This window comes from Vombatus ursinus, unplaced genomic scaffold (genome assembly GCF_900497805.2).
Source record: "Vombatus ursinus unplaced genomic scaffold, bare-nosed wombat genome assembly UNPS02014837.1, whole genome shotgun sequence".
Taxonomy (NCBI): Eukaryota; Metazoa; Chordata; class Mammalia; order Diprotodontia; family Vombatidae; genus Vombatus; species Vombatus ursinus.
Window position 1 is genome coordinate 3,682,303 of NW_020954615.1, and position 16,793 is coordinate 3,699,095.

Consider the following 16,793-nt stretch of genomic DNA (forward strand, 5'->3'; position numbering starts at 1 on the left):
CGGAGGGCACAGTGCAAGGGTCTGTTAGAAACTGTGGGGTGGGAGAAATGAGGACAGGAATGAGGGATCGGGGGTAGAGAGTGTGGAATGGGGTTTGGTTGGCGAGCTACAGGAGTTCAGAATCACCAGGTGTGAGAAAGTTCATCACTGACTGGAGGGCACCCAATGGAGTTTGGAGATTGGACCAGAGACAAGAGGAATGTCAGATGGGGTGACCACGGTTAGGTGGTCAGATGAAAGGCTGCTTCTCTCTGAAGGGCAGGAATGAGGCAGGAGATGGCGTGGAAGCAGATGGGGGCCAAACCTGCACAGCAGGATAAAGAAGCCCCATTCTCCAACTTTCCTCTTCCTCTCCCCTCAAAGGACAAGTGTAGCAGGAGATGGGAAGCCTGAGGTCAAAGGGAGGGGTCTCCACATCCCAGCCAGGAGACCGGAAGGGCAGCAGGAGGGAGACATTGCCTTGAGCTGGCACCACTAGGCTACTTTGGGGTGAGAGAAAGTCTTCTGGGACAGATGGAAGATGTCAGCCCTCATCACCTTCCCTCAGGTAAGACACTACACCCAGAGGAGATGACAGGAACTCTTGGCCAGGAGCCAGATGTCATGGGGAGGTGATAGCAGGAAGTGGAGGGGATTCACCATGAGCTCCATCTTCTCTTCATCTCCCATTCTCTTCTCCTTTGCTCTGCTCCAATCATGGGCAGCCCTTCTGGATTTAGCCAGTCTCATCTACATGTGCTCTTAAGGCACAGTGGTCCAGTGGAAAGGACACTGCCTCTAGAATCAGAGACGGGGGTTTCAATCTCAACTCTGCTATCTGTGTGGCCTTAGGCAAGTCATTGCCTTTCTTTGGGCAACAGCTTCTCCAGTTACATTGGTTCTTAACCTAGGGTACAGGGATAGATTCCAGGGGGTGGATGGGGGGGGTGGAACTTTATTTCCACTAACCATTGGTTTCCTTGTTATTTGATGCACTGCATTGTATGCATTTAAAAACATTATTCTGGGACTTCTGGTGCCAAGGTGGAGGAGTGAGGCAGGAACTCTCTGAAGCCCTCCCAAATTCCTCTCCAAACAACTAGAAAACCACCTCAGAATTGATCTAGGAGCAAGGAGCTGCTTAGCAGCCCAGCAGGGCTCAAAGAAAAATGTAATTTGGTCACAGGTCTGAAAAGAATTCATGGAAGAGCTTTAAAAGGATTTTAAAAAGCAAATTAGAGGAATAGAAGAAAAATTAGGAAAAGAAATGAGAGTAATGCAATAGAAACATGAAAAAAAAAGTTAATAAATAGCATGGGAAGAGATATACAAAAATTTACTGAGGAAAACGATTCCATAAAAAAATAGAATTGGCCAAATGAAAAAGGAAGTACAAAAGCTCACTGAAGAAAAAAATTCTTAAAATTTAGAATTAAACAAATTAAAACTAATGATTCTATGAAACATCAAGATATGACAAAACAAAATAAAAAAAATAGAAGAAAATGTGAAATTTCTCATTGGAAAAACAACTGACCTAAAAAATAGGTCCAGGAGAGATATATAAGAATTATTGGACTACCTGAAAGCCATGATAGAAAAAAAAAAGCCTGGACATCATTCAAGAAATTATCAAAGAAAACTCCCCTGGTATGTTAGAACCAGAGAGCAAAATATAAATTTAAAGAATCCACCAATCCAAAATGCAAACTCCCAGGAATATCAAAGTCAAATTCCAGAGCTCACATATCAAGGATAAAGTATTGCAAGCAGCCAAAAAGAAACAATTAAAATATCATGGTGCTACCATCAGGATCATGAAGAATTTGGCAGCTTCCACATTAAAGAACCAGAGGGCCTAATATACTGGAAGGCAAAGGAGTTTTCTCCAGAGATCTATCATATCTAACTTTTCTAGAATTTTATCCACCTCCTTGACTTTCTTGGTTTTTTATTATTTTTTTTTTTTTGGTTAGATTTATCTAGTTCCGAGAGGGAAAAGTTGAGGTCCTCTACTAGTGTAGTTTTATTATCTATTTCCTCCTGTAACTCATTCAACTTCTCCTTCAAAATTTTAGATGCTACACTATTTGGTGCATATATGTGTAGTACTGCTATGACTTCATTGTCTGTTATACCCAGATATAGTTTCCTTCTTTATCTCTTTTAATTTTATCTATTTTTGCTTTTGCTTTTGCTTTGTCTGAGACCATGATTGCTACCCCCCTGCTTTCTTTGCTTCAGCTGAAGCATAATAGAATCTGCTCAAGACCTTTACTTTTACCTTGTGTATATCTTTCTGCTTCAAATGTGTTTCTTGTAAACAATAAATTGTAGGATTCTGGTTTTTAATTCATTCTGCTATCTGCTTCTATTTTATGGGTGAGTTCATCTTATTCACATTTATAGTTATAATAACTGTGTATTTCCCTCCATGCTATTTTTTGCTTGATTATCCCCCTTACTCTCTTATCCCACACCCTTTTCCTCCTCACAAGTGTTTTCTGATCACCACCTTCCCCAATATACCCTCCCTTTTATCACAGTGGATAGAGCACTGGCCCTGAAGTCAGGAGGACCTGAGTTCAAATTTGGCTTCAGACACTCGACACTAACTAGCTGTGTGACCCTGGGCAAGTCACTTAACCTCATTGCCTAGCAAAACAAAACAAAACAAAACAAAAACCCCATAAAATAACTAGCAAAGAGATGACAGCAATATATCACAAGGATCATACACTATGACCTGGTGGGATTTATACCAGGAATGCAGGACTGGTTCAACATTAGGAAAACTATCAGCATAATTGATTATATCAACAAGAATACCAACAGAAATCATATGATTATCTCAATAGATGCAGAAAAAGTCTTTGACAAAACACAACACCCATTCTTATTAAAAAAAAAACACTAGAGAGCATAGGAATAATGGAACTTAAAATGATAAGTAATATTTATCTAAAACTATCAGCAAGCATTATCTGTAATGGGGATAAGCTAGAAGCTTTTCCAGTACAATCAGAGGTAAAGCAAGGATGTCCATCATCATCACTATTATTTAATATTGTATTAGAAATGTTAGCTATAGCAATAAGAGAAGAAAAAGAAATTAAAAGATTTAGAATAGACAATGAGGAAACCAACCAATTACTATTTACAGATGATATGATGTTATACTTAGAGAACCCCGGAGAATCAACTAAAAAATTACTTGAAATCATTAACAATTTAGGCAAAGTTGCAGGATACAAAATAAACCCACATAAATATCATCAGCATTTCTGTGTGTTACCAACAAAGTCCAGTAGCAAGAAATAAAAAGAGAAATTCCATTTAAAATAATGGTAGACAACATAAAATACTTGGGAGTCTACCCACCAAAACAAACCCAGGGACTATATGAACACAACTATGAAACACTTTTCACACAAATAAAGTCAGATTTAAACAATTGGAAAAATACTAATTGCTTATAGGTGGGCTGAGCTAATATAGTAAAAATGGCAATTCTACCTAAATCAATCTATTTATTCAGTGCCATACGAATCGAACTATCAAAAATTATTTTATGCAACTAGAAAAAATAATAAGAAAATTCATCTGGAAGATCAAAAGTTCAAGAATATCAAAAGAATATATTAAAAAATGCAAAAGAAGGTGGCTTAGCCATACCAGATCTCAAACTGTATTATAAAGTGGTAATTATCAAAAGAATCTGGTATAGTTAAGAAATAGAGTGTGGGATCAGTGGAATAGATTAGGTACAAATTACATGACTGCAAATGACCTTAGTAATCTAGTAAATGATAAACCCAAAGATCCAAGCTTTTGGAACAAAAACTCAACATTTGACAAAAACTGCTAGAAAAACTGGAAAACAGTATGGCAGAAACTGGGTATAGACCAACATCTCAATCATATACCAAGATCAGGTCAAAATGGATACGTGGCTTACACGTAAAGAACGATTCCATAAGCAACTTAAGAGAACATGGAATAGTTTATCTGTCAGATTTATGGATAAGGAAAGAATTTAGGAACAAAGAAGACATAGAGAGCATTACAAAATGTAAAATACATAATTTCCATTATATAAGATTAAAAAGTTCTTGCACAAACAAAACCAAATCAACCAAAATTATGAGGAAAAACTGGGGAGAAATTTTGCAATAAGTATCTCTCATAAAGACCTCACTTCTCAGATATATAGAGACCTGAGTCAAATTTATAAAAATACAAGTCATTCCCCAATTGATAAATGGTCAAAAGATATGAACAGGCTGTTTTCAGACAAAGAAATCAAAGCAACCTATAGTCATATGAAAAAATGCTCTAAATCACTATTGATCAGAGAGATGCAAATTAAAAGAACTCTGAGGTACCACCTCACATGTATCAGAGTGGCTAATATGACAAAAGAGGAAAATGTTGGATGTTGGAGGGGATGTGGGAAAACTGGGACACTAATGCACTGCTGGTGGAGTTGTGAACTGATCCAACCATTCTGGAGAGCAATTTGGAACTATACCCAAAGGGCTATAAAACTGTGCATACCCTTTGATCCAGCAATATCACTGCTAGGTCTATATCCCAAAAACATCTAAAAAAAAGGGGAGAGGACTTATTTATACAAAAATATTGATAGAAGCTCTTTTTGTGGTGGCTAAGAATTGGAAATTGATGTCTATTAACTGGGGAATGGCTAAACAAGCTGTAGTATATTATTGTAATGGAATATTATTGTGCTATAAGAAATGACAAGCAGGATGATTTCAGAAAAACTTGGAAAGATTTACACGAACTGATGCATAGTGAAGTGAAGAGAACCGCGTCAATGTTGTACACAGTAACTGCAGTATTTTACGATGAAGAATTGTGAAAGACTTAGCTATTCTCGGTAATACAATGATCCAAGACAATCCCAAAGGACTAATGATGGAGCATCTCATCCACCTCCAGAGAAAGAACTGATATTGATTGAATACAGACTGAAGCATTCTATTTTTTACTTTCTTTCTTTCATTTTTTCTTTTATTTGAGTCTTCTTGTACAAAATGACTAATATGGAAATGTTTTACATAATTGAACATGTATAACCTATATCTGACTGCTTACCACCTCAGCGAGGGGGGAGGGAAGGAAGGGAGGGAGGGATAGAATATGGAACTCAAAACTTTAAATAAAAATGTTAAAAAATTGGAAAAAATAAAGACATTATTCTGAGAAGGGGTGCATAGACTTCAGTAGACTGCAAAAAGGATTCATGAAACAAAAATGGTTAAGAATCCTTGGCTTAGAATACTGAACATTTATATCACCGTTTACATGTTATCTCATGCGATTCTCTCAACCCTATGTAACCCTATGAGGTATTACTATTTTCATCTCCATCTTACAGATGAGAAAATCGAAATTAAGTGACTTACCCAGGGTCATACAACTAATAAGTGCCTGGGGTAGACTTTGAACTCAGGTCTTTCAATAAGCACAGAACTCGATCAATATTTACAGCAAAAGATAATGGACATATTTCCTGCTTTCATAGGTCAGCCACGTCCAGCTTTTTTTGACTCCATTTGGAATTTTCTTGGCAAAGACAGTAGTTTGTCATTGCCTTTTCCAGCTCATTTTACAGATAAGGAAACTGAGGCAAATAGGATTAAGTGACTCGCCCAGGTCACACAGCTAGAGAGTGTCTGAGGCCAGATTTGAACTCAGTTCTTCCTGACTGTAGGCCCAGAATTCTATCGACGTGAGCCACCTGGCCGTCTCTCATGGAACTTACACCATAGAAATTGTTAGTGCCTGAAAGCTCTTATCCCAGCTCAGCCAATGCCACTGACTTTGTAATCTTGGGCAAATCACTTTTCCTCTCTGGACCTCAGTTTCCTCACCTGTAAAATTATGAGGTTGGAAAGGTCCCTTCCAAGCCTAGGATAAGCTAATGAACTCAAAGGCAGGGAAGACCACTCACTCCAGGAAGAGAAGACCAGGAGTCAACAAAGACATGGCCACTAGGTGGCAACATCTGGTCACGTATCCTGAGGGAACATGGCAGCAGGCCCCTGCTACGAGCTTAGACACTTTTCTGGTTGGTGGCTCCGAACTTTGGGCTTATTGTTCAAGTGGAAGAGGTGATGGGGTTTGGCAGTGAGAAGGACCATCCAGAGGGAGGAACCTCAGCTCAACCTTGGCCAAATGGTTCAAAGCCCATCGGTGCATGGCAGACTCTAGGTTAGTGATGCATAGGTGTGTGCCGTGGAGACCCCACTGTGCCCAGCTCAGACAAACGTGAACAATGAAGGCTGATGCTTTTAGCACCCTCTTTGACCCCTCGCTGATACCCATCCTCCTTTCTGGGAACCCAGGGCAACAGAGCCCTGGAGTTGGAATAGGAGTACCTGGGTTCTTCTGGACGAGTCATTTCCCTACTCTTGGCCTCAGCCTCTCATACTCAAAGGATAGAGTGGCCTGGGGGGGTTCTTTCCTGCTCTACATCTGACGGTCCTGTGGTCCCAGCAAACATTTGAGTCCTTCCTGAGTGCAGAGTTCTGCGCTGGAGGCCGGGGGAACTGCATGGCTGTTGTCCTCACATAGCTTACAGTCTAGGAGTCTGTCACCAAGATCTTTAAGTGCTTACTATGTGCCAGACACGTGATGAGCACTGGTCATTAGCAGAAGATACTTTGGTTCCCACGCTCCATCTTCTGTCTGTACCTTTGGGCTGCTTCTCGTTCCCAACCCATTGGGATGGGTGCAGGGTGGCAGCCTCAGGAAGGGGCTCAGGTAGCACAGACCCAGAGCGAAGGCTATCTGGTCCAACCTTTCCCCTCATCCCAATTTGAATGAGGAGAGAACTGAAGCCAAAAGAGAGTTCAACTGACTTGTCCAAGGTCACTAAGCTAGTAGGTGCTGGGGGTGAGAATGAACCAAGGTCCTCCAATCCTATCTAGTATGTTCTCCACCGGCTGCCTCCTAGAGCTGATAAAGGACACGATCCTCCTCTCCCATCCCCACTTTGTCCTTAGGGAGTGCGCTGGGCAGCCCCATGAGATATCTCATCTCCTTGGCTCTCCGACATCCTCTCTGCCCCTCAGGCACCTCAGTAGCTGCACCTGGGCCACTGCCCCTCTTTTAATTCAGACCCTGCTGTTGGACCTCCTTTGGGCATCAGTTATTTTATGCCTTAGGGTGAATGAACTGAACTCGCTGTGCTCCCTACCCTGGATGATTCCTGTTCAAGCTGCATCTCACTGGGGACAACATGAACACTAGCCATGGGTTTGGGTTTATTGCCTCTTCTGAGCCTGAAATGTGGAGCTCTGCCCAAGGGAGCTTTTGACTCATTCTGCATCAGCACAGAGAAAGAAGGGAGATGGTTCAGAGGGTAACCTCCTGCAGAGGGAACAGCAGTGTTCCACAGATGTCAGTCACCCTCTAAGGCACCTCATGTGGTGTTTGAGAAAACAGAGTTTGGGGGTACTGGCTTCAGTGGCCAAAACCACCGCTGAACAGGCCAAAGAGCTCATCCTGGAGCCCTGATTATACAATTGAGAAAAAGCTATGAAAGGTTTCCATGTCCCACAATTTTCTCTGTTTGGTATCTTCTGCTTTTACATTCTTCCAGATCACTCTTCTGGCTATTTCTTTAAGCCTTGCTATGTGCTGGAGAACTGGGCTAAGTGCTATGGAAATGAATACAAGCCAAAAGAAAGACAGTCTCTGCTCTCAAGGAGTTTACATTCTAATGGAGCAGACAAGACAAAAAGAGCAGAAAAGATGGGGGTGGGGGAGGGCAATACCCAAAGGGCCTGGGGGAGTGCATGGTGGTAAAATCCAGAGAATAAAGGATGGGAAGTCTGGGTCTTGCCTCAAAATGGGGTGGGGGGAACTCACCAATGGAAGAAGGGAGTCACAGGGGTAGGAGAAGGCAGCCTAAGCATGGCATACTTCCTAATCTTGTATCAATGATATAACTGTTTTATACATGTCTGTATATGTATTCCATGCCAACTGAGGGCAAATGGAGGACACCAGTGGCTATGTGGAAATACACAGAATTTAACCAGGTCACAGATTTAAATCTCTCACACACTGGAGTTTTTTGGGGGTTTTTTGCTTTGTTTTTCTGTAACTGGCCTCTCCAAGAGCAGTGTGGTGAAAAGGATTTTATACTGATTATTTTTAACCTTTATTTATAAACAACTCTAACAGCAGAGACCAACGGACCCACGTGGATTAAAAGCAATTAGCCTCTAGGCTAAAGAGAGAACTATTGACATTAAAACTGCACAACAATAACTCAATCTGGACAAGATCTAATTGAGTCCCTGTGCTCTTCCTGGGCAGGTGAGTACCTAGAGAGTTGCTGCAGGTCTCACTGAAGAAAGCCTGCAGTGTTCTGAGGGCTTAATATGATTTTTACAATGTCACCTACAAACAGGAGCATCTGGAGAAACTCATTGAGGCAGGTAGGTCTTACACTCAGAGTCAGGAAGACTTGAGTTCAAACTCTGCCATAGACACTAGTTTGTAAACCCTGGGCAAGCCACTTGACATGCTTGCCTCAGTTTCCCCAGCTGTAAAATGGCAATAATAGTAGCACCTGCCTCCCAGAGTTGTTGTGAAGATCAAATGAGATAATATACATAAAGAAAGTGCTTTGCAAACCTCACATTACTATGGTAAATACTTGTTATTATTATCCGTAAAAAGTGCCTTTTCTGACTCTGCTCAGCACATTCTCCAAGGCAATGGCACACTCCTGTGAACATGTGTCTCCCTGACCTGTGTGTACCTCCCTTGGTATTGATGATCGGAGGATCACGAAATGAAGTTACCTTCAGTTTTCTGAAATGTATCTGAGGCATTGTGGGATAGCAGACAGAGAGCTGACCCCAGAGTCAGGATCACAAATGTGGGCACTGTGAATCCTCAAGGGGAAAGCTGCTGTTATCTATAAACCCAGCGGTCAAAGAAAAAGAATTGGGGCCAAACGGAACAACAGCCAATTTCCCCTTTCCTCAAGATCTGAAGGAAGAGGTGCCCAGCTAAAAAGCACAGGGGGCTGCCCCCAAACAAACATTTGCTGAGTGATTTAACAGGAATCCTGGTCCGCCCCACTCCCTGCCCAAAAAAATCCTCGCCATTTCTGAAACCTCCATTGAGCTGGGTCTGTGTTTACCCAAGGGGAGCTGCCGTTTTTTTGCCAGCCATCATTATGGTTTGACAGATACCTTCGAGTATTCTTCTAGTGCAAATCCCTGAGGGAGAACTCAGTGTTTCCACTGAGCAGCCTCGTGTTTGGGCCTGACAAAGGGCTCCTTGCACTCAACAGCCTCGGGTGTGTTGACTGAGCAGCTCAAGTGGCCGTGGAGTCCTGAAGCTGACCTGTCATGCACCTGCCAAGCAGGGGTCACAGATGGAGGTCAAACAGCAAAGGGAGCTCCCATCCTGCCTAATAGATCTGTAGAGAGAAACAAGGACGGGGAGGGAAGGGCCAACCTGGTTTAAAATACAAACCCGTGTAAATAAACACCAACAGATAAACTTCCCCCTTTGTTAGGAGACCTGATCGAAGGCTAAACCTGACGTATGGATGCTCAGGGCAAAGCTGCAGGGAATTCAGGGATTCAAAAGGCTCTCCTTTCTCCTTGCATGACTTTGCTGTCAGTCAGTTTGAATGCACAAGTCACATGTGGTTTTTCTTCATATGCCCTTGTGGAGGACCACAGGCTACTTGATGTATGGAATACTTGGGCATTTGGGGGATGGTGACGCTTAGATTAAGGCTGTCTGTGTCCTAGGGTTAGTCTCAATGGTTAATTAAAAGCAACATAAAATATTTTGTAAAGGACCAGCAGTCAGAAATTGGCACTTTTCTTGATCCAAGTAGAAAAAATAAAGCTTATTCATTTCAGGAATATAAAGTTTTATTTCCACATTTTATCTACCATAAGCACAAAAGAATTATGTTTATCCCAAGGCATTGCTTTCAAAGTAGCATTTCAACAAGTTGTATTTGAACACTCCAGCTCTCTCTGTGACACCGACAGCAGGATTGGAATTGACTTTGGAGCAGTCCGCAGCTAAGCACCTTCTTTTTCCCTCTCCCCATGCCACCCTCCCTCTGCCTCTTCCTTCTCCGGCTTATTTTGTTCCTGAATTCAATTGGGGGTGTTAAAGTTGTTTGGAGGGGAATGTCAGGAGAGCTTGCCATCTTATCTACTTTGGTCCTCTGCAACACTCACTAGCCTGTATCTCCCTCATCTTTTATATTATAGGACCAGAAAGGGCTGGTCTGCTAGGAAGTCTTCCTTTAATTATACTGGATATTAAACCATACATAAAACATCACATGGAGATATATGTTATATTGTTGGTGTTCAGTCGTTTCAGTCATGTCTGACTCTTCATGACCCCATTTTGGGGTTTTGTTGGCAAAAATATTTTGTAGTGGTTTGCCATTTCCTTCTCCAGCTCATTTGACAGATGAGCAAACTGAGGCAAACAGGATTAAGTGACTTGCTCAGGGTCACACAGCTAGTCAGTGTCTGCAGCCCGATCTGAACTCAGGTTTTCCTGACTCCAGGCCTGGTGCTTTACCCACTGCACCCTTGGATGCTTACGTGTGTATATCCATATACATCTATACACATACATATATATTATTCATGGATATATGGAGAATGAGAATCATCTCTAGTGGAATCAACACTTAGTGGAATCAACAGTTTCAAAGTTTTCTGAGGTTTAGAATTGGAAAGTTATCTCATACATCACTTAATCTAGTCCCCTCACTCTGTGATCTGGGTTCAGTCTCAACTTGACTATTTCTTACAGGGGCTATTCTGATCATGTTTCATCTCTGAAAATAGGGAGACACTTCCCTGCCCTTTCCCCCTTCTGCCACTCTTAGGGATGCTATATAATTGAATGTAGCTTTAAGCACCACATCTTAAGAGAAGTACAGAGTAAAACCAAGGAGGTATCATCACTTACTAGGCAGCATTTATGATAAAAGACTAGAAGCTTGAATGTTTTGCTTATGAAATTGTGACGAATTTAACACCTTTGGGAATTAAAAAAAAAGGATGACTTTCTTCTTCTGTCTTATGCTCGGAATGAATTGGAACCTTCAAATAACTTTCATGTAGAATTATCTTTATGTATGTTGTTTGTTACTGCTATCTAGAGAAGAGTAGCAAGTATGCTTTGAATTTCTCCTTTGGGAATATTTAATTTCCATACCCTACTCTATCTATAAAACCTCCAGGACCTAATGGGCCATACGTACAAGGCTGCATATATCCCATCCCAAGCCAAAAATACAGGATATGCATGGAATTCCAGGGTTCTGTTCACGAATTTGAGTTCTACTTAACTGGAAAATAGGTAAGCTAACTGTCAATGAAAGCTATTTGTTTTAATGAGTTTCAAGCTACCCAGTCAAATCTCTCCCACCTAGCAGGACTCCAGACCACACCCAGACTGTAAGCAATGTCATGAATTTCTGCTTTATTCTCAGCATCCATCAGTGTCCATTCATGTGTGCCAATATGGGGCTGCTAAATATAGAAAATGAAAGGATACAAGGATTTGGTGGGGCTTGCCCACCTGAAAGATTTCCAAAACAAGGATTACCAATTTTGAAAGGAAAAATCAACTTGATAAAGACCAAGTTTAATTTAAACACGTTCCCTCCTTTTCTGCAATTCCCAGCAGTAAAAACCTTGTTATTTCAGCAACAGGTTCCAGAATTATCCTTCATTAGTCACATCGTTTGTAATCACAAGGCAGCATCGGTACCAAATGTCCCAAGTCACAAACAGCCAAATGCCTAACATACTTTCATGGCATTGAACGCGACCACCACACAGAGACGGGAGTTGTTTTTTACAAATGTTGTGAAAACCCATTTTTGTCGTTTCGTCTCCTAAGTGACGCTTCTTGTACCCTGAGTTGTTTTATGTGGGCTTGATTCTGAAATGCAAGTACACCACAGACTGCAGGTCAGAGGAAAAATGTCATCTCATCACTTTATAAACCTGTCACCACATTTCAATGTCCGGCTAAGCTTATTGTGAAACCTTTCACAATGCTTCACCCAAGGTCTGAAAACAAAGCAAACCCTCTCAGCACAGCCCAGGTGACTTCAGAAGCTGCATTCCCTGCAGGGCTCTCCATAACAGGACTGAAAACGGGTCATCATTCTTCGAGGTTCCACAGGCCCACGCAGTAGTTTGGCCAGTCTTTGGCTGGGACGCTCCTCCTACTGAACTCAGCCTTTTATTCTGTTTGCAAAACAGACTACCAGTCCTCCTGACACAGCATGGCAGGCAGCTACCTGAAGGTTTCTGTGAATAAATGTTGGAGGAAATTTCTACAAGAAAATTACATTTCTTAAATAGCGAAACCCATAGGTAAGTGGATCAGGAATTCAAAATGCTTGCTAATAGCCTCATGACCCCAAAAGGTCATAAATAAACCACAGCAGGGACTTGTAGTGTGGCATTCACCAGCCTTGGATCAGTCAGACATAATGATTTAATGATCAAAATGATTTTTTGCAATTTGAGTTAGGCCCATGGAAGGCAATGAGCATTACTTCTACCTGTAATGCTGAAAAACATTGGAATGTAATGTTATTTCCCTATTTGGCACAAATGAATTGATAACAAAATTTCCAATCACAATATTCCATTTGATTTAAAAAAAATTTCACTAGAATAAATCACTTTTTGCTATTTGCTTTCTGGCTTCTTAGAAAATTTATCTTGAAAACTACCAAGAAGCAAAGTTAGGTAATGAAACCCAGGAGGAAATAACATTTAGGTCTGGCCTCTCAGCCGTCTTCTCGGAGGGAGCTGGAACGATGGCTGACTTGGGCCCAAGTTTCTGCGCTCAGCTGGATCTACGTGAAGCACAGATGCCCCACCTGGAACCTTCTGACAAAGGCAGACCCCAATGCCAGCCATGTTCACCTTGGAAGCCCGCCCAGCCGGGATGTCAGTAACTGGACAATTATTCCTTCTTCGTGGAGGAAGAAAACCGACTTTGCTGGTGCAGGTGGAATGATGAGCCTCAGCGCCAGCTCTGCGGACCGCCTCCTTTCAAACTGGGGGGGGCTCATCCCACCGCCTCCTGCCCAGGAAGGCTGCGCCCCAGGGGCCAAAGGCGTGACCATATTTCAGAAGGCAGACCTAAAGGTACCACGGGGAAGCGCCCAGCGTTCTCTGGTATGCACTGCCCTGGCAATCGCCAACACTTCAACTTGGGGGATAGCTTAGGGGAGAACGTTTCAATAATTTTTACATTTTGGGGACTTCCATTTTGGAGAATTTATATCAGGAAGGGAAAACTTTGGCCTCTGCGATATTTCATCACAGTGTTTTTGACAACAGAGTATTTAAGGAAATCCGCCTTAATAGTGTTATCAAACTGCTGGGCAAACAGCCCGATCGGCAAATTCCATCCTCGCAGCCTACTTTAAACTCACGGAGAGGAAAAACCAGCGACAACCCTGAAAGTAGAGATGTGCTGCCTGCTGACGGACCTCCCCAGGCCAGCTGCAATGAACAGCACAAAGAGCAGTGTCTTCACTCCAGTCAGTGACCAACTTCACGGCGAGATGACGCGAGCTGTCTTGAACACTCAAAGACTCTACAACTAGAACTCTCTGGCTGGGAATGCACTCCTACCACCTGGCTTTTAATCTGGTCTTCCCTAAAATATTTTTTTTCCCTCAGAATGCTTGAAGTATCTGAACCGTGGGCTCATCCCCTCTAAGCCAACACATAACATTTGTTCCTCCTCTTGTCCGGGCTTCTATAAGAGCTTTGCTGATGCAGCCTCATTACAACAGGGGGAAAGCCCCCCCCCCAGCTGATATTTCCCATCTACAAAAACACAGTTCTTGGGAGTGCCCCTCTTAGTCAAGTCTCAAGGCATCCATTTGAAGGAGGAAAACTGGAAAAAAGAATGACCCAGGCCAAAGAAACCAGACCAACAGAGGAGTGCTCTAAGGACACAGGCCATCTCCCTCTGCAGAGCATCAGGCACTGCACAGGCTCCTGGGACACGGAGAGGGAGGGAGAAAGGTGTTGTGGCCCTCTGTCAGTGAAAGAGGCAGCTTCTCACTGGGGGGGATTTCTCTCAACACAAATGAAGCAAGAGCGATCTTGAAGTTTTTGTTTTTTTTTGCTTTTAAGAAGAGTCCTAGGGAAGAGGCAGGTTTTCTTTATCCTCACTCAAATTCATCATCATTTTGTACGCACACATTGTGTAGACATGTGTACGCACGCACATGTGCACGTATACACAGAGACAGGCGCACGCACGCGCGCACACACACACACACACACACACACACACACCCCCTATACACAGGGAGCGAATCCATATTTCACATTTTACAGGTCTCCTCACTAGCGTTTTTAAAGCCTGTCAACCCCACCCTGGTCTGTCCTCTATTTGGGTGGCTCAGGATTTTGAAACATTTTCAATGAAATCTCAGAGCAGTGAACCTGAAAAATAAATACAAAAGAAAGACCATTTCCCTGGCTGGGCTGGGGAGCTCATTCCACAAGGGAAGGAAGAGGAATCAGAACTTCAGTCCATGGACTCCCCGGTTCGGCAGGGTTCCTCCTCAGCAGCAGCACCACCAGTCCTCCTCATCCTGAGGGGCTCTCGGCCCCCCCCCCCCCCCCAATGTGAAAGTGCTTTCATGTTAACAACTGTTTAAAAAGCAAAGTGCCAAGAACTTCTGGCTGGGATGTTCGATTACCAAATACCAAGTGTATTTCCCACCCCTCAGCAGTTTCCAAAAATAAGTGAACACCACACTGCCGGGAAGGCAGGTCTTTTAAAAATTGTTTTGTTGTTATTTGAAGGGACCAAACTGGGAGGGAAAAAAAGAGGGAGAAATGAGAAGAACCCCTGAGGCAAAAATGGCTTTTTCTTTTCCCAGTCTCCCGGGCCCTCACTCGCGCCTGGCTCACAAGGCTCCAGCCATCTTCTGGGGCGGAAGTCCTTCCTCCATCCAGAGGGAGGCCGCTGAGCTGCTCCACGGCATGCGCCGGTGAATCCGCCGCAGCCGCAGCAAATAGAGCAGAATGGATAAGAGGACGACCAGGAAGCAGGCAGAGAACAAGTAGTGGTTGTAGACGAAGGAGAAGCCTCGCCAGTGAGCGTGGCTGGCCCGGAAGTTCTCCTGCTGGATGTCTCTGCCAAAATGGAGGGAAAAAAACCAGGAATCATCATCAAGGGAAAGAGGAGGGTAAGGTTAAATCACCCAATTAACTTATTCTGTAAAAATCTTAAAGACCTGCAACTCTACCCAGAGTCTGAAAAAAAACCGGCATCGCGAAGCAATGGCCCCAGGGAATCTGAGGAGAGCCCGCAAGAAGCCAACGATGAAGAATCCCACGTCAGGATCAGCACTCACAGTACCAACCAAGCATTTTCTGCTCAGCTCCATAAAAACCAGAACCGGACACTCGGTTTTATTTGAGGCAGAGGGTGAAGAGGGGCGGCAGACTGCAGCAGAAAGTGCGCTACCTGAGGGTCAAGAGGACCCAGAGCGTGTGGACGTGAGGCACTCCACACACCGTCACTCATGAAACATGCTGCTGTCGTCACGACCCCCACAATACCGATCCTCTGGATCACGGGGGTGAGCCTGGGCGAACCCGTGCACATCCTGAGCCTGTGGCTTACTTTTAAAAATGGGCATACTAAAGCTGACATCGCCCTCCTCAAGGGGACGCCCTACAGAGACCGGTAAGCACACTCTCCATTACTACTGCGGTGAAATGTCTCTGCCCAATTTGGGAAGCCTGGGAGAGGCGGAGAAGAAGAGAGTGACTATCGTAACAAGAATTAACAACAATAACACCACCATTTACATAGGACCCACTATGTGCCAGGCTCTGAGCGAAGTGCTCTATGGTTACTATCTCATTGGGTCCTCGAAACGACCCTGGGCGGTGGGTGACATTATTACTCCCATTTTACAGATGAGGAAACTGAAGCAGTGGTAAAGTGACCTCCCCCAGCTGGGGAGTCCCCAGCTAGTTAAGTGTCTAAGGCCAGATCCAAACTGAGGTCCTTCTGACTCCAGGTCCAAGGCTCTTTCTACTGCACCACACAAGCCCAGGAATTTAGACCTTTTTAATCACAGTAACAGCATGTAATCTGAGATTTCCACTCCTGAGCAAAGGGGCCACAGTGGGAAGGGCCCCTGGGGAAATAAAACCAAAGGGATGGTTTGCAGTCTGCTGGCTTTCCTAGTGTTCCAGAACCGTGCTAAGCCCCACTCTGGCAGCTAGGGCTAGAGGTTCAGAACGACAGGCCTTGTTATTCTGGGGAGCGCAGCCTCAGAATGAGGAGACCCAGGCTTAGGGGGTGTGCACCTGACCAAGCTTCAAAGGGTTACAGCAACAGAACATAGACAGTGGAAGAGATTGTTATATCAAAGACTGAACCAGCCAAAAGATGTAGTTTCAAGGCACCAGCAAGGCGAAAGAGGAGCAGAACACAATGAGATTAGGGCATGGAGACCATGGGGGCAGAGTGGGGAGGCCCAAAACCTGAGCCCCCAGGGAATCAGCCTTGGCCCTCAATCCAGAGCGCCAGGGAGGAGCTGGGGGGAGAAGAGCCTGTTTTCCAGGCCCTGGCTCGTGGAATGAAGGCGGCAGCCTCCGCACGGACCCAGACTCCTCTCCGTCACACTGAGGGCTGGAGAAGGTGATCAGGAAGGCCACAAAGGGCAGTCCCTCCCACTCACATCTATACTCATGGAACTAGCAAGC

The 16,793-nt window shown here is 43.8% G+C and overlaps 1 protein-coding gene across 3 annotated transcripts in view; it reads right to left on the reverse strand.

The window, feature by feature from the left end:
- Positions 1-11,473: 11,473 nt before the first annotated feature.
- ENTPD4 (ectonucleoside triphosphate diphosphohydrolase 4) overlaps positions 11,474-16,793 on the reverse strand; it is a 30,984-nt gene continuing 25,664 nt past the window's right edge. For all 3 annotated transcript variants that reach the window (XM_027839923.1, XM_027839921.1, XM_027839922.1), the window contains exon 13: positions 11,474-15,206. In XM_027839923.1, coding sequence (XP_027695724.1) covers positions 14,978-15,206 — 229 coding nt within the window. In that variant the 3' untranslated portion in view covers positions 11,474-14,977. The remainder of the gene's footprint in view (positions 15,207-16,793) is intronic.